This window comes from Sardina pilchardus, chromosome 22 (assembly GCF_963854185.1).
Source record: "Sardina pilchardus chromosome 22, fSarPil1.1, whole genome shotgun sequence".
Lineage (NCBI taxonomy): Eukaryota > Metazoa > Chordata > Actinopteri > Clupeiformes > Clupeidae > Sardina > Sardina pilchardus.
In genome coordinates this window covers 29531386-29554284 of record NC_085015.1, presented here as the reverse complement: position 1 = coordinate 29554284, position 22899 = coordinate 29531386, and the positions used below count along the sequence as shown (strand labels likewise).

Here is a 22899-nt window from a genome sequence, read left to right as displayed (position 1 = left end):
AAGTGCATATTAAATAAATATGCCTTAAGACCCCTCTTAAAAGATCCAAAGCTGTTGCTGGAACGGAGAGCACTGGGCAACTCATTCCACCAACACGGAACCACTGAAGAATAGGATCTACAATTTGACCTAGCATGTATGGTTGGTCGACATAACAGACGCTCCTCAGAAGATCGCAATGGGCGGTTGGGAATGTACATCGTGATTAAAGAACTGAAGTAGCTGGGAGCAGATCCAGTCAGTGTCCTATAGGCCAGAGTGAGAGATTTAAATTTAATTCTGGCTACTATAGGGAGCCAGTGGAGAGTAACTAGGAGAGGGGTTACATGTGTCCTCTTTGGCTGATTGAAGACCAGTCGTGCTGCAGCATTCTGAATCAACTGTAGTGGTCTTAATACACAAGCAGGTAGGCCAGCTAACAGAGAATTACAGTAGTCCAGCTTGGAGATAACCATTGCCTGTACAAGAAGCTGAGTGGAATCTTGTGTCAGATAAGGTCTGATCTTCCTAATGTTGTACAGGGTATACCGACATGACTTTGCAATTGAGGCAACATGCTCAGAGAAAGTAAGTTGGTCATCAATTATGACACCCAAGTTACGTGCCGATCTGGTTGGAGTCAGTGAATTCAGACTGGAATATAAGGCATGCAGAAATCAAAACAATGGAAGAATCAAAACAGTGGAGTCATCAGTTGGGAAAGACAATTAACATTAAAGAGACCCTATGCAACTTTTTCATAGTCATAAAATCGCTTAGAAATCGTTGTTTTGCTTGACTGACCAGTTTTATCGAAAGCAGTCATATTTCCTCCCGCCCCCAGTGTCCCTATCCGCTATTGCAACCTTGCAGTTTGTGCAGGAGGCGATCGCTCCTTGTTTACATCTGGAAGTCTGAGACGTGAATGTTCGCAATTTATTTATATATATACAGCCTATATATGTATAAATATACACGCTAAAGCTGTAGGGGAAGCTCTACAGAGAAATATGCAAGCATAAAACGAGCGAAAACGAAAAGCGAAACCGAAACCAGAGATGAAATCGCTAATCCTGCATAGTTTCTCTTTAAGTATCATATAGTATAATATAGACAAACCTGTGGGAGCAAATGGTTTCACCCAAAGAAGTGGTGTAAACAAAGAAAATAAGGAGCCCTATTACAGATCCCTGAGGCAGGGGCGCCTGTAGGAGCAAATGGTTTCACCCAAAGAAGTGGCGTAAACAAAGATATAGTTAATTTTGATAACGTGTTGACTAACTTCACTTAAAGCAATAGTTCGGAATTTTGGACATAGGACCTCATTTCCAACTTAGTCGAGGTGATATAGGTCGGTGAAGACCATTTTCAGTGAATTTCTGCCCTTCCTTGAGTTGCAGCGTTCATCTCGTGCTAACGTAGGTGCCGAGATAACGCAAGTCAACGGTAACATCCAGCCTGCCTCTGAAAACACTCCACAGAACACCCGAAACAGATAAATTATAACGTCAGACTATCATGCACATGCCACATGTTGATAGAACAATGTTAGAAATAAAACTAACCTTGCATCGCATTGCAATAGCCTACTTTGTTCCCTGTATGGCAGTGGCGGATTGATATTGAGAAACTAGTCCCTCAAATTGTAATAAATCATTGAGTTGCAAGGTTAGTTTTATTTCTAAAATTATTCTATCAACACGGACATGTATATCGATAGTCTGACGTTTTAATTGACTCGTCTCGGGTGTGCGGTGGAGTGAGTAAGACTGTTGTTGATGTCAGACTGATGTTACCGTAGAAATGCGGTAGCTCAAAACCAGCGTTAGCAAAGGGGGACGCTGCAACTGAAGGAAGGGGCTAAACGAGATAAAAACGGTCTCCACCGACCTATATCACCTTGGTAAAGTTGGAAATTAGGTCCTATGTCCAAAATTCCGTACTATTCCTTTAATATAGTGTCACAGTCTGGCTCACAAACTGGGACAAAGATGGGAGACACATGAGAGGTTCGCAATATAACAGATGAATAATTTATTTACAATAATAGAATATAACAAAAACGTTGTAGATCTACTAAGGATAAAGAATAACACAACCGATTCCAACAAATACAGTTAAGCCAAAAATTATTAGTCCCCCTTATGAATTCAGACATAATCCTTTGTTTATACATGAAAATGACCATTTCCAAAAATGTGCCTAGTTTATATGATTACAGAAGCGCAAAGACAGTATGCTCACAAAGTTTGATGATCGTTGTTTACTCATGCTCTGATTTGTGACAAGAAAAGCAAGAATTGACATGTTCAAAATTATTAGCCCCCAGACCATTAATAGTCAATAATGTAGCCTTTCTTTGCTTCAACTGACAACAACTTCTTTGAATAGTCTTTTACTAGGTTGGCACATATCTCTTAAGCACTCTTTAGCTCCAGCTCGTTCAAACTGCTTGGTTCAAACTGCTTGATTCTCAGTGGGGTTGAGGTCTGGTCTCTGGGTTCTTTCTGAGGTCCAGACAGATTTCCTTTATCTTCAGTATGCCTGTAAAGGCAGTCCCCTCTCAGACAGGTGTTCAAGTGCCTGTAGGCCTGTTCCTTGAAGTCTTTAGGTAAACAATCAATGATGGTTGGGTGTTCAGGTGTTGTCTGGACATTGACTAACTGCAAAGGTGTGGCTTGAAAGGTGGCAGGTTGGTCGTGTGTGTTTAAAAGCAAAACAATCACATGGGGGCTATTCATTTTGACCACTCCACTTTTCAAACAATTTGAGATTAAGCATTTAGTACAGTGCGCTGTGTCAGAAAACAAGTTCTCGCTGGATTTGGATGTTAATTTTGATTTTTTTGCAGAAATTGCTTGTACAGATGTTAAATAACAAGATTTTTTTTGTCTTCAAATTTTCATCATCATATTTGTCATTTTTTCAGACATTGTTTGAGGGTAGCCCTAATATGCAGAACGATTTGTGATTTTTTGCCTTTTCTTTCAATTTAACTCATTCACTGCCTTTGACGTCTTTAAACGTCAATTTAGACACATACGTTGACTGCCATTGACGTCTATAGACGTCAATTGCCTTTTTCAATGGGGAGGGCTCCTGGGTGGGCTTGGGAACGATCTGGCAGAGTTTCAGGCTTGTAAACAGGCTGTACTACCGATCCCAACCGCTAGATGACAGCAGTGCCATTTGGATGATTAGTATCTGCCTGCAAAGTACACATACAGAGACATGCAACCAGCATGCAACCAGCTAACAATGAAGATCGACCACAGTGGATCTAGTTTGCACGCGATGCAGGGAATAAATATGCTTACTTCTTACATCAAGGATGGAAAACACGTGAACGGTATGATCCATTTACATTGGATATTGCTATATAGACTAACAACAACTTTGCTAGTGCTAGCTTGCTAAGTCTACCGTCCTGTTCAGAGTCTTTAGCGACCATCAGAGTCCCTAGCAACCTTGACGAGACTGACGAGATAACAGTGCAATCGCGGTAGACATACTCCTGAATCGCTAACGTTAAAAAGTTGATTTTCACAAAAAGATCGTTTTCTCCATGTTTTGGTCAAAAACAGGTGTTTTTAGCAAAACTAACCCATGTTCTACTGACGATTACTAAAGAACGGAAAACGATAGAAACAAACCGTTTTTTCCTGGTGAAAGAAGAGAGTCTAATCTTTCATTTGGTACCTTCGGTGTTTACATAGTCATAAAGCTCACCGTTCGGTGGATCTTGGAAAAACAGTCAAAATGCTGTAAAACGTCTGGCAGTATGGAGCGCTCTGCACTGAAAATCGCTGGCAGCATGGTAACTCATCCCACTTTTTGAGCACAAACTGTCAAAACACACTTGGAAAATAGCAGATCCTAGATAATATCCTCCGTTTTCTGACCTTTAAGTGTTTTAAAGGTTAAACAGACCCCCTTTGTAGTGGACAAAATTATATTAGCCTAGCTATTTCTTAATCTAGGCCTGTAGGCTAATACTTTTTTCATTTAAAAGTGTCATCCCTGCCTTTATGTACAGTAATGTAGTCTTAACATGGATTTCATGCATTAACATGAAAATCTTGATCTCATTTTTTCATTAGGAGTGTGCATTCTTAGTTTATATTGATAGGAGTTATGCTAGTACTGTGTCTTGTGTATTCTCACTGGATTTGAACGTTAAATTTTTTTTTTTTTTTTTTGGTTGCTTAGATTGATAGAAAAGGGATAGAAATAGACATTCCACGTCGTCTTCAAATTTATACCCTCCATTTTCACATTTTAGTGACATCATCATTTAGTCGGAGCTTAACTTACAGTATAGGCCTGCTACAAGGACCTAAACCATGCTGGAATTGGATGTAAAAAAAATGTGCTTAACTTGTTTGAACAAGGATAGAAACAGACATTCCACTTTGTCTTCGAATTTTAACCCTTAATTTTCACCTTTTTATGACATCATTTAGGCGATGCTTTAATTACAGTATAGGCCCACTGAAAGGACCTCACAATAACTTGCAGTAAAAAAAAACCAATACATTTTGTGAATTGTAAGAACTAAAAAGTGATTACTTATTAGTAAATAACTAGTCAACCTCATTAACTTTAAAGAGGAACTATGCAGGATTGGCGATTTCATCTCTGGTTTCGGTTTCGTTGTTCATTTTATGCTTGCATTTTCTCTGCAGAGCTTCCCCGTCAGCTTTAGCGTGTATATTTATACATGTATAGGCTATATTTAAATATATAAATTGCAAGCGTGGTTCTTCGTCTCAGACTTCCAGATGTAAACAAAGAGCGATCGTCCCCTGCAGAAAGTTGCATAGGGTCTCTTTAAGAACAGGACATTTTCTGAACGATATTAACTATTTACATTGAATTCCCATTTAATTGAAATGAATGCAAACAATATGAACTATTCCAAAACCAAACACAGGGAATATTCTTGGACAATTTTCCTTTGAATGAAACTCTACTTAGTTTTCACTCACTTATCTCCCTCACTTTCCTCACTATCACTCACATCATTTTTAAAAATCTCTTGGTTTTGACAGTCTACGCAAGTGCAGGCTTTCACACTTGCTCATATATGGCAGCCACATTTGACAAAGGCCAAGAGCACTTCAGGTGCTGAGTCATTTAAGCAGCAAACTGGTAAGAACCAATCTCCCTCCAGATACCACCCATGATCAACTGGGGAAGGCAGCTCAAGTTTTGCTTTAGTGCTGGACCTCCATACGTCAAATAGTTTGTAAATATGAGTGTAGCAGGACTAGGTCCACGCCCCTTTAAGACAGCTCGGCAGTGCCCTTCTGAGTGGCTCTGGGAAATTGGAGGTGAGCCAATCAGTACGTGGGAGCGGCTATAAGGTTTTAGCTTTTACGTTGAAGGCTAGCGTCGTAGCTACATTGTGTGCCTGACTCCAGCCTTCACCGCTCCCCGTATTGGCTTTGCCTCTGGCCGGTTCTGTGTGTCCGCCGACTTCTCGGAGTGCAGCTAGTCGCTGAACATGGGCCTTATGACTGACCACAGCAGAGCGATCTCGGGCGTAACAGGGAGCGGCAACATCAAGGCAACTTGGTTCCAGTTCGAATGCTGCTGTTTTGTCCTGTTCTGTTTTTGTCTTGTTTTGTGTTGGTTTTGTCTGTTTTCATTCTGTGTGCTAGAATGGCTGTGTTTAGCCACCACAAACTCAGCCCTCATTGATTAACTGAATTGACGACAGGTGTGCTGCTGTTTGCTCACGAGTGACTACGAATTCAGTTCGGTTGTGGAAGCTATTCCTTAGCTTGTTGCACTGCGTGTCATGATTTGTCACCATAAGCCTGCGTGAGTGATTGTGATGATTTTACTATTTGCTGTGACAACTGAGTGCTGTGCATTAGAGTGCTATTTTACTCACGAGTGTCTCATTCCCTGAATAGTCACCTCTACTGACTTTAGCGAACTCACTCTGGAGAGTACTACTGCTGTTAGCGAACCCACACTGGAGAGTACTACTGCTGTTAGCGAACCCACACTGGAGAGTAATACTGACTTGAGCGAACCCACACTGGAGAGAACTCATTCATGTTTTTAATGTAAATAAATACGTTTATTTTTGGAACACATGCCTCTCTGGTTTTCTGTGACCCCGAACCTGTGTTGCCCGTTAGCTTAACCCATTAACAAGTTTCTAAGAATTTATATTCTGAGGGGAAGGGCCTCAGATGGCGTAGTCGTCGTGTTGCAGAATGTAAAGCAAACCATTCACTTTGCCACATTTGGCGTAGTTGGCAGAGGATCACATAGCAAATCCAGAGAAGTGTGTTCCAGTGTTTTCTGTCTTTTGTAACTTTGTGTCTTTGCTTTGTTGTATTACTATTGGTTATCTTCTTTTTTTATTATTATCTCAGACAAAACAGCAGCTGTTTGTGGGACCAAGAAGGAGTCAGGTAGGCTTGGTGCATGGCCAGCTTCGGTTGGGTTTTGTGTCCCTGTCCGTCCCCCCCCCCCCCCCCCCCCATTGCCTTCCTGGTGCCCTTTCTCCTCCTCCCCCCCCCCCCCCCCCCCCCCCTTCCCGGTTTGTACGGCGTGTAGCTCAATGCAGCGCTGTAGCCAGGGTAGCTCCCCACCTATGCCTTTGGGTCATGGGTCGCCATAAGGGCGACAGCCATTAGCGGGGCCTGGTGTTGTTGCCTTCCTGGTACCCCCCCCCCCCCCCCCCTTCCCCCATCTTGTACAGCGTGTAGCTCAATGCAGCGCTGTAGCCAGGGTAGCTCCCCACCTACGCCTTTGGGTCATGGGTCGCCATGAGGGCGACAGCCATTAGCGGGGCCTGGTGTTAATGCCTCCCTGGTACCCCCCCCCCCCCCTCCCTCCTCCTTTCCCCCTTCCCCCATCTTGTACAGCGTGTAGCTCAATGCAGCGCTGTAGCCAGGGTAGCCCCCCACCTGCGCCTTTGGGTCATGGGTCGCCATGAGGGCGACAGCCATTAGCGGGGCCTGGTGTTAATGCCTCCCTGGTACCCCCCCTCCTCCTTTCCCCCTCCCAATTTTGTACAGTGTGTAGCTCACTGCAGCGCTGTAGCCAGGGTAGCTCCCCACCTACGCCTTTGGGTCATGGGGCGCCATGAGGGCGACAGCCATTAGCGGGGCCTGGTGTTGTTGCCTTCCTGGTACCCCCCCTCCTCCTTTCCCCCTCCCAATTTTGTACAGTGTGTAGCTCACTGCAGCGCTGTAGCCAGGGTAGCTCCCCACCTACGCCTTGGGTCATGGGTCGCCATGAGAGCGACAGCCATTAGCGGGGCCTGGTGTTGTTGCCTCCCTGGTGCCCCCCCCCCCCTTCTCCAAGGTGTACAGCGTCGCCTCATTTTAGGTTAATCGTCGGGGCGACGATTCAAAAGCCTTGGGAAGAATGTAGCAGGACTAGGTCCACGCCCCTTTAAGACAGCTCGGCAGTGCCCTTCTGAGTGGCTCTGGGAAATTGGAGGTGAGCCAATCAGTACGTGGGAGCGGCTATAAGGTTTTAGCTTTTACGTTGAAGGCTAGCGTCGTAGCTACATTGTGTGCCTGACTCCAGCCTTCACCGCTCCCCGTATTGGCTTTGCCTCTGGCCGGTTCTGTGTGTCCGCCGACTTCTCGGAGTGCAGCTAGTCGCTGAACATGGGCCTTATGACTGACCACAGCAGAGCGATCTCGGGCGTAACAGGGAGCGGCAACATCAAGGCAACTTGGTTCCAGTTCGAATGCTGCTGTTTTGTCCTGTTCTGTTTTTGTCTTGTTTTGTGTTGGTTTTGTCTGTTTTCATTCTGTGTGCTAGAATGGCTGTGTTTAGCCACCACAAACTCAGCCCTCATTGATTAACTGAATTGACGACAGGTGTGCTGCTGTTTGCTCACGAGTGACTACGAATTCAGTTCGGTTGTGGAAGCTATTCCTTAGCTTGTTGCACTGCGTGTCATGATTTGTCACCATAAGCCTGCGTGAGTGATTGTGATGATTTTACTATTTGCTGTGACAACTGAGTGCTGTGCATTAGAGTGCTATTTTACTCACGAGTGTCTCATTCCCTGAATAGTCACCTCTACTGACTTTAGCGAACTCACTCTGGAGAGTACTACTGCTGTTAGCGAACCCACACTGGAGAGTACTACTGCTGTTAGCGAACCCACACTGGAGAGTAATACTGACTTGAGCGAACCCACACTGGAGAGAACTCATTCATGTTTTTAATGTAAATAAATAAGTTTATTTTTGGAACACATGCCTCTCTGGTTTTCTGTGACCCCGAACCTGTGTTGCCCGTTAGCTTAACCCATTAACAAGTTTCTAAGAATTTATATTCTGAGGGGAAGGGCCTCAGATGGCGTAGTCGTCGTGTTGCAGAATGTAAAGCAAACCATTCACTTTGCCACATGAGGAAGAAATGCAGCTGGTGATGGTAGTCTTTTCACCTTCTTTTCCTTTTCAAAACAGCTCCCAGCAGAGGTCTTTCAAAGAAGAAGCTTGCTTTGCTGAAGTTCCATATGCCATGCACACAAATTTCTCCAGAGACTAAAGCACTTCTCCTGACAGGGAATCTAAGGTTGAACCCAAAGCATGCAGGCTGTCAATAATGGGGTCTCCCTCTTCAAGGTGCAGCTTTGTCCATTTTGTTTGCTTATCCCAACAAATTTGCCTCCCCAATCTGCTCCTGTGAGGGCATGAAATTCTCTTTTTGGTGTAGATTTATCCAAATCTACACCAACAGAAGGCAGAAAGCATTCACCATCGCCAGCTGCATTTCTTCCTCATATTTACAAACTATTTGACCTAAGTATGGAAGTCTTAGCCTGGTAGTAAACCAGACCCTGGAATCTTTCAGATTAAGGGTCTGGCCGTGAATAATGAAAATGGTCCAACTCGAGTGGCGGCACCAAGCATGCATTTGAAAATTTGGCGGCACCAGTCATGCATTTGAAAAAATCTCACTGCACACATTTGGACACTACGACCAATGTTTACTCTGACTGATATGGACTCTTCGACGCAATTGGATAACACTACGACAAAAAATGAAAGTTGTACCGCTGTCGTCATCAGTTTATCTCGCCCACACCTTTTTGGAGAGAACGTAACGTGCAACATTGCTCGTGGCCAGAGTATCTTGCGGATACAATTGCGAGAGCAATTGTGCTCTCGCAAGAACTCTGGATTTCCAGGGTATGGAAGTCCAGCACTAAAGCAAAACTTGAGGTGCCTTCCCTAGGTGATCATGGGTGGTATCTGGAGGGAGATGCTCTTGGCCTTTGTGAAATGTGGCTGCCATAAGAGCAAGAGTGAAAAAAACATTGTTCCTGTACTTGTAAAGGACATTCATGCACCCCAGCATGCACTTGCATATTGTCAAAACCAAGAGATTTTTTTAAAAAGATGTGAGTGATTGTGAGGAAAGTGAGGGAGATGAGTGAGTGAAAACTCAGTGGAGTTTCATTTAAAGGAAAATTGTCCAAGAATATTCCCTGTGTTTGGTTTTGAAATAGTTCATATTGTTTGCATTCATTTGTATTAAATTGGAATTCAATGTAAATAGTTAATATTGTTCAGAAGATGTCCTGTTTTTAAAGTTAATTGAGTTGACTAGTTAAGTACTGATAAGTAATCACTTTTTAGTTCTTACAGTTCACAAAATGTATTGTTTTTTGTACTGCAAAGTTATTATGAGGTCCATTCAGTGACCTATACTGTAATAAGAATCGCCTAAATGATAATGTCATAAAAATGTGAAAATGAAGGGTTAAAATTTGAAGACAAAGAGGAATGTCTATTTCTATCCCTGTTCAACCAATTTCAGTAAAAAAAGAAATTTTACTTCCAAATCCAGCATGGTTTAGGTCCTTATAATGGCCCTATACAGTAAATTAAGCTCCGCCTAAATGATGATGTCCTGAAAATGTGAAAATGGAGGGTAGAAATTTGAAGACAAAGTGGAATGTCTATTTCTATCCCTATTCTATCAATTTAAGCAAAAAAATCAATTTTAACACCCAAATCCAGCGAGAATACACAAGACACTGTACTAATTCCTAATAATATATTAACACTCCAAAATGCACCAGATTCTACATAATAACACTGGCGAATGTTTGATTTTTAAAATTTGATCAGGGATGAAAAATTTAGGGAGAATTTTAGAGTAATGTTCCAAAATTTCAGGGGGGCTAATAATTTTGGGCTTAACTGTAATAGGCTCAGACAGGCATCAGGGAAGAGACCGAACAACTGCAGCTCCATAGATTTAAAAGGTTGGCCTACACCGGGCCCTTGGTGCAGGCCAATCAGCAGCCAGCCCGATTCCTCTCCAACGGCCTGAAACTCAAAGAGACAGAGACACCTGGTGCCAGGGTGGAACTCTGCACCCCACAGGGACATGGGGCCGTGACAATAGAAAATTGTAAATAGCCAGATGGCATGCAGCTAATGGGATACTGTGCATAGTTGGGAAGTTATGGTAGGCCAATTTGGTGTGAATACACACGTCTACACAATGGGCAATTTTCTCTCCTTGATGAGTAGCCTCATGGTACGCACACTGCGTACGGATGTACACCTGCAGGTGCCACTCTCCTGAGGCACACCTTTGATGAGTATGTGAGCAGTAATTATTGTTGCACTAACATGTCCTTGTCACACGGTACCTTTTGTAAATCACAAAATCAGATAAAAGTGTCAGATAAAGGACTAAATACAGGTCTTTCAGTGTCCCAGGAATCACTGACAAAAAAATAAAGAAAAATCCAGAAGGATGCTGCTGTGCAGCAGTCATAATAAATAAGGTTAGTTGGGTTGATGGACTATGTTTCATCTTTTTTTGAAAGACCCGAGTCATGGAGCTAGTCAAATGAATATGCTTGGGCATGGTATGGATCACCTAGTGTTAATGTCTGAAGTAAGACAGAGCAGGCAATGACCGTGTAACAGCTACGGATAGGCAAGATTGCTACTGACCTCGATATTGCAATTTCTGAGCTCTTCTATTTGGACAGTCTTTGCCCAGCGTGCCGAAGTTGATGTTGGTGCGGATGCATCGATTGTTTAAAGGTTGTGTTGGACGAACATTGTCACTCATGCTCAGAAAAATGACAGATGGGTCGTTCTGACTCAGGAGACGCATAGAATGCATCTGTAAACACAGCACAGAGAAAAACAATAAAACACATTGTAGAGATACACTGTTCTCACTAGAATCAACTTCACAGGGCAACGAATTTAAGACTGTGCAAAAGATACAGTAGATAGATAGATTGACAAGGGAAATTCAACAAGCCAATATTGAGTATAAAAGGAGGCCAATAGCTAGCCCGGCTATCATCAGTCTAAGATCAATCTTTTGAGATTGAACTTTAGTCTGGGGTAGAGTGTGGATCGGGCCTTTTTTTTCTGTCCGCGACCGACCCGAGCCCGACAGCGCAGTGATCGAATCCGACCCGAACCCGACAGGCATTAAGATATTTGTGTCCGAGCCCGACCGGGCTCGACACAGTTCAAATCACACTATTTGCATAGGCATACTAATGACACACGTGGATATTGCTTGTGTGGAAAGTCCGATTGTATCAATCAATTGAAAGGCATTCGGAAACGTCGGCACAGATAAGCGGAGCCATGAGCTCTCACACACACGGAGCAAGAAGTGCACGCGTTAGAACAAGAGGCTGGGCACAGTTATGTTGGCTATGTCTACATGCCATGATTTGATTTTCCTCTCTCGTTTTTGATGGTCTTAAACTCTCCAGAGGCTAACTTCTGTTTGCAATCTTCCATCTTAGCACGGCTCACAACTGCACTTACTGTACGTGTTTCGTTGTCGCATGCAATAGAAAAATCTCGCGCACAGGAGGAAATATGTTTATGCTGTTAGGATCAGGAATCAAGATAATCAGGATAATCTATTACAAACCACAAAAATGAACATCAAGTGAAATAAGTTGTTTTTCATTTTACATTTCAAATGTCTTATCGCGCTGATGTGTCCGGGTCCGACCCGAGCCCGAACATAAGTTCTAAATATTTGTCCGACTCCGACCGAACCCGTCGGGTTCCGACGGGTCCCGTCGGGCTTCGGTCGGGTTTCCATGCTCTAGTCTGGGGAGTCTGCGCTGCATTTCTACTGCGCAAGAGGCATGATCAATGGGCACCGTTCAGATTAGACAGGTCATTTGCTCGAACTTTTGGGCCTAGTTTTTGGTCAAAGTTTTCTCAATGGATTCCTGGTCAGAACCCCTACTAAAACAGATTAAGACTTGGGGCATGTTAAATTTTGGCCAAAAATTCAATATGGCTGCCGTATGGGCAATTCCATATCAGTTGGAACAGGTCCGACACCATGGTCCTCAGTTTTTCCTGATTTTTGGTCCAAATGTTCCTCCATGTCTCATTAGAAGAAAACCAAAACTTTAGCTTGGTATCTTGTTTAGTTTCTGAGATATGGCTCTTCAAATGTGGATAGACGTGTCCTAAAAAAAGGCTGAAAATGCCTGTATTTAATGAGCACCACTTTTTTAAAACCCCTCTCCTGTCTTAAGGCTACCATATTATTTTCAAAAAATTTGAACACTGGGGCAGTACCCTGTTCAGTTGTCCAATATCACAAAGGAATTACAGTCCTTCCCACCACTGAAGACTTATTCATCTAAACAAACCCATATTTTTTTAAAGCAATGAAAAACAAAAAAACCTGTTTTAAATGCTTGGAAAACGACTCAAAAGTCAAAGACTAGACTAGACTAATCGTTATAATATTTTCCATGTTTCAAATCACTTGATTGCAGATGTTACAGAACCCTTACCAATTTGAGTTGACTGTGGGAACCAGATAACCTCGCAAACTCCTGTAGCCTCGTTTTTGTTGCCTTCATGATTTCCTTTTAAACGTTTATTATATTAAAAGGAAGATAAAATGACCAGTCAGCTGGAATCGGCCACTCTCCCTCCTGTGCGCAATATGCGTTCCCAATTAAATGGAGTAGGTACAGTTAGATAATGCTATGTGGTACAGATAGAGAGGGCTCAAAACAGCAAAAAATAGCAAATTGTCACATTGTAAACGTTCTCGAGTGAAACTCAGTTTGCTAAGTAAAGTATTTTTGCTTGAAACTAGGCTCGCATCCAAAACGACTTCTGCATGGGTGCATCTGAGACATGGGTAGCCTACTCTGTTCACTGAATGCTTAGTGCTGTGCAGATAAGTATACAAATAGACTACATAAATTGGCGTCACTACTATTCATTATTTGCTTTTTCTCTCCATCGCAGAAGATAACAGACAACGTTATACGTCTATCCTACATGGCACTAGCTTACACGCTGTGTTGATCCGCTTCACATCCGAACTCTCGCGTCATGGTAAAATGCTAGAGCTCCTCAATTGAGGCACAAGTGAATGGTTGACTCGTTGTGGTCAAACAAAGAGGCCTGCAATTGGGTTAATTTAGTAATGTGAGCGCTGATTGAATGTGTGCACGTCTGCGCAAGTAAAACCGAACATTATATAGATAGATAGATAGATAGATAGCTATCCAAAGAGAAACTACAGAATTACATGAGGAAATACGTCAGATTACAGAATTATCATAGACGCAGTATGTAGCCTAATTCAATAAAACTTGTTTGCATAGTGCTAATCATCCTCACTGTCGAATGAAACATAAAGTGTTATTTCAATCTGCTGCTTGTGTTAATGGCAATTTTGAACTATGACAAACAGTTTGTTAGTTCATGCTCGTCTTTTTCGAAGTGCAGAGCCTTGCGAACATTTTCAGAGTGCCAGACTGAAATTACAAACACCCGAAAAAACAAAACAATAAAAGAGTTGTAGTGTTGCAGTCTGTAGCTGTAGGTGACTAAACTACCAGGGATTTCTGTAGGCATTTTCCGAAAGCTCGCGAAATATTTTTTCTCTGGCTTACATTTCAGTCAAAAGTGTAGGCTGGGCTAGCCTGATTGCCATCGACTTGAAAGGCTCTGCGAGACTTTAGTCTGACCAAGAGCCTGTGCTAACATGGTTTCTCCAAGCGCTGGTTGACCCGCCTCCTTTAAGTGCCTCGATTTGCTACTGGTCGATGTCAGAAAGCGGTTTACCGAGTTTAAACCAGTAACAACACTCTTTCCTCTGCCTTGAACACGGCTCTACCCAGAGCCGTTGGAGCTGCTCAAAGTTGATTGGTTCTCGACCAAAGGGGGCAGTTTCGCAGATTTGGGAAATTCAGAAATCCTTCCCGATTAGCAGTTGACCAGACCAGCGACAGCAACGCCGAAGGTGTTACGTCACTGGGAGGGCGTGCCAGGCTAAGGCTGGGCCACTTAGAGGTTGCTTCCGGGCCGCCTATTGAATGAATAGAACTGTCTGGGCTACAGTATCAATCACACCGCCGAAATGCTACAGTGGACTGTACTGCCATCTCGTGGCGGCAAGTTGTAATACAGTTGTAATACATTTCACACAGAGCGTGAATCAGGCAACACGTGAAGGAAATGGCCATCACAATGTAACGCCTACTGTATGGCCGTCCTTTGGGGGTTAGCAGAGTGTTGATCACCAGCTCAATCCGTGTTTTTACTTCCAGGAATATTCCTGCCCCCTTGATACTTTCGGCAGTATTAGCTTATATTTAGGCTTGTAACCATAGACGTAGCGCATGTTTTTTGGAATAAAAAAACCTTCTAAACATGGTTAGGTATATTAAGACTGAATAGTTTGGTGTATGTAGATGCTTGTGAAGTGGAGATTTTGTTCTCAGAGTGAGAGAGGAAGCTAATCCATGGGTGCTATAGTAATCAACTGGTGAAGTTTCATAGTGATAAATGCTTGTTAATTTTTTTACCCTATTCACCTGTAGTATATCCGCCTTATATTCAACACATTGGACAAGAAAGGCTTAACATACGAAATTGCCCAAGGGATTTCATCGGGCACCCTCTTAAATCTTAAAGAGGTACCCCTAGTCTACTAGATTCTGGAAAAAAAAAAAACTTTAACCGACAAAACCAGGTTCACCTAAATTATGGCTTTTGGCTGCCGGACTATAGACAGAAATAATATTTTAGGCTAACTAACCTAATGACTGAGTCATGTATGTTTCAGGCCATTTACTTTTCTGGTGAAAGTGTCTTGCCACAGGCTATAATGCAAATCGACTTTTCTACTTTGCAGATTGCTTCATATTATAATATTGACCATATAGCCTATGCCATTACCATAGGCCTACAAACAATTGAATTATATTCATTCTGTAAGTATAATGACGCTGCCTTATAAACATGAGCTACGCGCAATCTTTTGCGTTTGAAAAAAATAAACATAAAACCCATGAAATTATATTCATATGATGATATGCTGAAATGTATGCTATAGGCTACTGTAGGCTACCTGGAATATACATTTCACACGCAACGCAGGCAGTCCGAGTTTGCCCAAGACGTGAGAACTCCTCCTGCAGAATTCGGCTAGTCAACAAATGCACGTGTAGGCCTATCCTAGTCATGCTGCCAACCCAACTGCTCGGGACCTGGTACTAGTTATAGCTCAATGTGTAAATCTACCGCCTATAGGCTACTGACCAGTTATCACGTGTAACAGGGGAGCTACAGCAGGTGCATAACGGAAGCGCTCCGTTTGCGACGCGTATGTTGCAGCCAGTTGCAGCAGTTAATAATCACCGTACTCAATGGAAGTAGCTACACCAGATGCGACAGTGGCGCGTACATTCGAAAAAAATAGACCCATCTTCTAAAATGGACTTTACGCGTCGCGAACGGAACGCTTCAGTTACGCGTCTGGTGTAGCTCCCTTGTAAGATTCTGTTATCATATTACAAGAGCTCTGCCTCTCCAAACATTTTGGGCGTGCAAATATATGCCACTATGGACGTGAATGCCATAACATACAATATCTGGTGACCATCAATTTTTTACGCTATTGCTCATAAATATCGTAATCGTTTTTTTTTAAATAGGCTAAGTAATTGACCAACAATGACCAACATTATCCCAATACCGAGAACGTGCACAGACCTGAACTGAAAGCCTAGTTTTACAAATGTATCAGTAACTGGTATCGTAGTACCAGATCATTTAATTTTTAATGTGCAGCCTCAATATGACTAGCCTATGTACGCTATGTCTAACTTGCTTCTGGTGTAACCGTGACAGATTTTACGACATAAGTAGAAGAAATGACTGTTTCCCAACTGTAGGGAGACCCCGAGAGCAAAACTTCCATGGTGTTGCTTTAATGTCTTTGGTCATTGTTGTGAAGTATGAAAAATTCAATTAAAGCAGACAAAGGGCAGTTTAAGAGATTGCAAAACATGGTGAGACATTTATTAGCTAACAACAGTTATAACTTAAAGCTTAGAGACCAGCGTCAGCACATCACTTGGGACGATGGCCTACTGAGCCTCCTGCGCTGTGTTTTCTCTGCATTTAAGGTGTCCTCTTCTTGAAGAAAACAAAATGTCACAAAGGCAGTTGAATCATCAAATTATCAAAAGGTCCCGGTCACAATAAGGGCAGTCGTTTGACCAGGTTTTGGTGTGATCAAAGACTGGGGTTGTGTCTAAAGTGATGAAATATTTCTACTACAGTTGTCCATCCAAGTACATTGGTTTTTAACTCATTAACTGCCATTCAATTTAGACACATACGTTGACTGCCATTGACGTCTATAGACGTCAATTGCCGTTTTCAATGGGGAGGGCTCCTGGGTGGGCTTGGGAACGATCTGGCAGAGTTTCAGGCTTGTAAACAGACTGCACTAGCGATCCGAACCTCTAGATGGCAACAGTGCCATTTGGATCATTAGTATCTGCCTAGAGTGCACAAGTCATGCAGAGACAACTAGCAAACACACTGAAGATCGACCACAGTGGATCTAGTTTGCACGCGATGCAGGGAATAAATATGCTTACTTCTTACATCAAGGATGGAAAACACGTGAACGGTATGATCCATTTACATTGGATATTGCGATATAGACTAGCAACAACCTTGCTAGTGCTAGCTTGCTAAGTCTAGCATCCTGTTCAGAGTCTTTAGCGACCATCAGAGTCCCTAGCAACCTTGACGAGACTGACGAGATAACGGTGCAATCGTGGTTGACATACTACTGAAACGCTAACGTTAAAAAGTTGATTTTCACAAAAAGATAGTTTTCTCCATGTTTTGGTCAAAAACAGGTGTTTTTAGCAAAACTAACCCATGTTCTACTGACGATTACTAAAGAACGGAAAACGATAGAAACAAGCCGTTTTTTCCTGGTGAAAGAAGAGAGTCTACTCTTTCATTTGGTACCTTCGGTGTTTACATAGTCATAAAGCTCACCGTTCGGTGGATCTTGGAAAAACAGTCAAAATGCTGTAAAACGTCTGGCAGTATGGAGCACTCTGCACTGAAAATCGCTGGCAGCCAATGAGTTAAGCACCTATGCCACCTATGAGTTTTTTTTAAAAAAAATATCGGAAGTAATAAACTTTGACTGTTTTATTGGAGACTTTTCTCTGAACACCTTTACACCTTGAAAAAAAAGAATAATAAAATAAATATTTTGTATCAGTTTCAAACTGTTTCCTGCGTGTGTTGGTATCTCTTAGCTGTAGTTCACACTTAGATTTTGGAGTTACCTGCATCTTAGTCATATATATGGGCTTGTTCATCAGTATCCATGTAGATGTCTCATAGCATGGGGGTACGGTCATAGAGCCTTCATATGTAATGAAACTGGAGGTTTCTGGATAAATATCCTTGATGTTCAGTTCTCCAAGAAAATATGCATCATCTGTGAGATAAAGAAGAATAACAGAAAGCATGACATATTGTTATTTCATTTGCACTGAATTAGAGTTAGCAGTCACCAGTTTTCTGTTGAAGCTAAATATTTAGTGAAGAACCAAATATTATATTTGAGAAGTCAATTCTGAATTTTTATAGCTGCATAAACCAACCTGGTCTCATTAGCAAAACGTTCCCCTGGGAACGTTTTTACAGACCCAGCAAAACATGTTTGATGCTCATTGAGCTCAATGCAAATCAAACAGGCTAATAGGCCTACTGGAAAAAGCACCATGCCAATCTCTAGCTATGGTGAAGGGTATGTGATGATGTGGGGCTATTTTAATTCCAAAGGCCAAGGGAACTTTATCAGGATGCATAATATCCTGGATCCATGAAATAGCTGCCTTTTAAAATAAATATCTGCCTGCCCCTATGATAACCCTATGTGATAAATTCCCATAGGGTTACATAGGGATCAAATACTTCCTTCCTTTAAGGAAAACATTTATTCATTTACGATACATTCTTCAATCAAAACGACAATTGGTGTCCTTGGCGGTTTTATTTTTACTCATTTTTTTAATTAAGGCATTAAGATCAATTGTCAAATGATGATTTTATATTACTTTTTTAGCATGGTATTAATGTTAATGTTAATGTTAATGTTAATGGAATTACATGTGCTCCCCACTGTACTTGCTTCCTGTCTATCTTTACTGTCCTATCTAAATAAAGGCAAAATGTCTAGAAAATATACTTACAAACTAAAAAAGGAATAAAATCTGAGGCTGTAAAAAGTTTATATTTAAGTAATGTCATTTTAGAACCAGCATTTTATGCTTATATTAAGTATATTATACCTATTTTGGGGATGTACAAATATAATTATAAGTAATCTGGTCTTAAACCCAGCGATTTCAGCTGATGTTAAGTTTCCAAATACCTCTGTAGACATGCTTATTTCTAGATTTTATATTTATCTTAATTCAAGAAATCTTGGCAAGTAAAATTATCTTGCTGCATGGACAGAAAATTTCACTTGTTTTGAGTACCTTTTACCTCAGATTTTATGTTTTTATCTTATTTTTAGACACACTTTTTTTGCAGTGCAGGTTTGAATTCAGCCGGTCCTGTTCCCAGGCGCATCTAGTCTTCTCAGCTGAAGGCATATTGAAATTCAGAATAATGTTGTATATAAAAGAAATGTTGCCCGTAAGGGTTGGATCACTCCCAAGTATTCTGTCAAGCAAATCACTGTCAGGAAGATGTGGGAATCAATAGTGTTCTCTGGCAAAGCTGTTCTAGTGGCTTATTTTGTGTGGCTTATTGCATTTTTAAAACAGTTACTAGGTCGATCTAGCAAGATTTAAAATGAAACAAAGGCACAGCAATGAAAATGTAACGATGTATTCATGGATAGATATTCATTCTAACGGCAAGAAATATATTTCCTCCATATAAATGGTTGCCATGTAACATTGAGACGCAGCTACTCTAACTTCTGTGCAAGTTGTGGTAGCGCATTACTACATTATAGAATGAAATGCGGTTATGGTGTATGTTTGTGTTGGATCTTACAACAGTATCGAACGCAACAGAATTATCGGTAATACTTTACATTACGGCTCGCTAATAAGGTGGTAATTGTATGGTAATTTCTATGTAATTTCATGGTAACAATCCCTTGTTACCACTTGTTACCACTTATTACCAGTAATTTCTATGCAGTTTCTAGTGCAATTACTCTGCTGTTTCTAGGTAATAGCAATGCAAACAGCATTAATTAAGGTGGTAATTTCTATGGTATTTTGATATCATTTTATGAATAATCCTTTGTAGCCACTTATGACAAGTTATTTCCATGCAGTTTCCAGTGCAATAACTCTGCAGTTTTTAAGTAATAGCGATGCAAACCATAGGCGTAATTTGCGGGGGGGTTACAGGGGTCATGACCCCCCCAAAAAATCATATCAGATAATATAACCCCCTCAATATCATCACATAATTCAGATTACACTGAATATGAAATATTCTGGAAGAATATTTTTTGTTCGTTTTCTTTATTCATTTCATTTTCCAGCAAGATAGTATCATTTTTTAAAAATATTCTGAAATGTACCCCCCTGCCCATCGACTACTTGGTATTACCCAACCTGCGTTCTCTACCGAAAGTTTGTTTACTATTTTGCGCAGTCGCTGGAATGAATGGTTGGAGAAAGCTCTCAACTCAGGTGGGAAGATGAAAAAGACATTGAAAGGCAGCCAGACAGCATTTTTTCCATTGTTGGTTGACACCAACCAAAAATAGGAAAATCCTGACCGAATGGAGGTATACCCCTATTGCTAAGTTAGCTGTTAAATTAGCTGATGATTTTTTTGACTGGAGTTGGCTGGCTAGCCCTATGAGCCCGACGAACGCAAAGTGCGTCAAAAACACACCCATTCTTCTCTGTTACATTGGTCAGGGATAGTTAGTCACAGCGAGATGAGACCTATATTGCACGAAAGAGCAGAACCGGGGCTTTCCAACGAGACTAGACACTTGTCTGTACGATCAAGTATGAAACTAAAATAAAATCATTAAGTTAAATCATATTTACAGTCTATATTGCTCTGCATTCACCCGCTCGCTTGAATTAAACGCGAACCCGCCATCGGAAAGATATGCATGTCAGATGAAAGGGGAGAGCTAGAGCTAGAGCTATCCACAGATACCACATACAACCTTCTAGGCCATAAAACAGACGAAGTGACAGCAAAATAATAACTTCATTTAGCTCCACTTACCCCATGTTTTTGTGTGGCATAGCTATGTTCATAATCCAACGTTACCATGTGTTTCAGTTTCTCTATGACAAGTCACGTTCATTATACGGTTTTGAGATCCTAGCAAACTGATGTATGGTATCCAATTCTAGACTCATATTGCATCCAAATTTGTTTGACAAATAACACTTTTTTGCCTTTACTTTGTTCATTGCAATGCAGTAAAAAAATATTATAGAGAATCATCATCTGTGCACGTCATGTGTGCTACCACGCAAACAAGTCAGGTCAGATCAGCTAGTGTCACAAATATGGAGCACAAAAAGTGTCAAAAAGTCATTAAATAAAAATTGCCATTTATTTCTGGAAGGCACACACCACATATTTCTGTAAATTGCTCAGCCCCAAAGTATACCTCCACCATGGTTCTTATAGGCCTATTGCAATTTTCAGGACAGTCAGGTCTACACAACCATGAAAGTCATGTCGAGCTGTAAGCGTGCTGTGGTGAGATACACGTCGAAATGTAGGAATTTGTATAGTATGCTTTTTCATTTTTTATTATTTAAAAATCTAAATCAAATCAATGCAAGTATTAATACATGTGGTAGATCTGGGTAGCCTAGACTGTGCTGAAAAAAACAATATGTAGCATGTGTGAATGGCACTTAGGCCTACAATGACCAGGATAAATGTTTCTAACTAGAGGTAGTGAAAATGCCCTTAAAACAGCCTAGGGCTCATAGGGCTAGTGCAGGCGCGCACTTTATACATAGGCCTACACACAAGACGGTCCATGTGAGCACACTGAATTTAACTACTGTGTCATTATGGCACAAACAGTCAAGTGAACAGCTGCATTTACATTAAGTAACCTAGCCTATATCATCATGATGTATTTCTAATAAAGGAACGGCAAATTAGCATGTTACCTTTTGCACAAGAAAATTATTCAATAAATAAATAAATATTGCCGCAAGTTTAACCCCCCCAATGGTAGACCCAAAGTTACGCCCTTGATGCAAACAGCTTTCATTTTAAGAATAATAAAATGGTAATTATTTGAAACTTTACTTATTGTTTTTGTTTAATTACATGACAAACAAGGAGGTAATTTCCAGGAAAATACACAGCATCAGGGCCGTAAAATACATTATCACTTATTTCCACCCAATTACTTAGTTATTAGCCTACAAAGAGACAAACCAAGTCATTGTCGTAGTAAGTTGGTAAAGAAGACATTAAACTAAACTGGAACAAGTGAAGTAATTTTATGGAAACTATATGGTATCAGAGCTGTAAAATGCACTATTGCCTCTTCCTATTTAATTACCTAGCTGTGTTGATAAACCCATCAATTATCCTTATGACATTTTTATTGTTGTTTCTGTTTAATTACCTGAAAAACAAGGAGGTAATTACCAGGAAAATACACAGCATCAGGGCCGTAAAATACATTATCACCTATTAGGCCAGTCAATCTAGCGTTTGACCCATAACTAATTGCAATAGTAATCATTCCAAGTTTTTTGTGATCCCTAGCTATATCTAATTAACATATAAAAAATCTACCCACTTATATTTAGTGGAACATACTTTTTTTCAAGGTCAAAGGTATCAATTTCCAATGCATTTTGCCATTGGGATTTACTACTGGTGAAATGGGTAAAATTTTAAACTATATATATCAAATTGAAACTTTCACAGTTGTTAACTCACATTAAGGCAAAGATTTTTTGTATTGCAAATTTTCTGAAATGTGATGTTTAGATATGCAAATGAGAACAGTTTTACCAAAATATGCAATAATTTGCATATATTTCTAGAAAACTAAATCTGAACAATAGGTACAGTCAGCTTCAAAATAATTGCTGCATTTTGCTACTATATTGGATACCAAAAGCCTATGCAAAGGGAATATTAGATATTACTTCATATCACCTCAGAAATTAGGAAATCAAGTCAAGTCAAAATCAATGCGTTTCAATGGAAGTACATTATAGAACAAATGATTGTCAATGATATGGTATGATGGAAGTATCTCAGTGCATGCCAACTCACTTGATATGTTGTCTAAAGGTCAATATCTTCCTTATGTGACTTGGCATGCGTTGAGATACTTCCATCATACCATATCATTGACAATCATTTGTTCTATAATGTACTTCCATTTAAACGCATTGATTTTGACTTGACTTGATTTCCTCATTTCTGAGGTGATATGAAGTAATATCTAATATTCCCTTTGCATATGCTTTTAGTATCCAATATAGAAGCAAAATGCAGCAATTATTTTGAAGCTGACTGTACCTATTGTTCAGATTTAGTTTTCTAGAAATATATGCAAATTATTGCATATTTAGGTAAA

The 22899-nt window shown here is 40.9% G+C and overlaps 1 protein-coding gene across 1 annotated transcript in view; it reads right to left on the bottom strand.

Moving 5' to 3' along the window:
• Nucleotides 1–22899, bottom strand: part of ca10a (carbonic anhydrase Xa) — a 158749-nt gene that overhangs the window by 1236 nt on the left and 134614 nt on the right. Inside the window, exons 7-8 of the mRNA XM_062526053.1 lie at nt 17615–17769; nt 10944–11118 (exon numbers count right to left, since the gene is read on the bottom strand). Of these exons, the coding sequence (XP_062382037.1) occupies nt 10944–11118; nt 17615–17769 (330 nt within the window). The remainder of the gene's footprint in view (nt 1–10943; nt 11119–17614; nt 17770–22899) is intronic.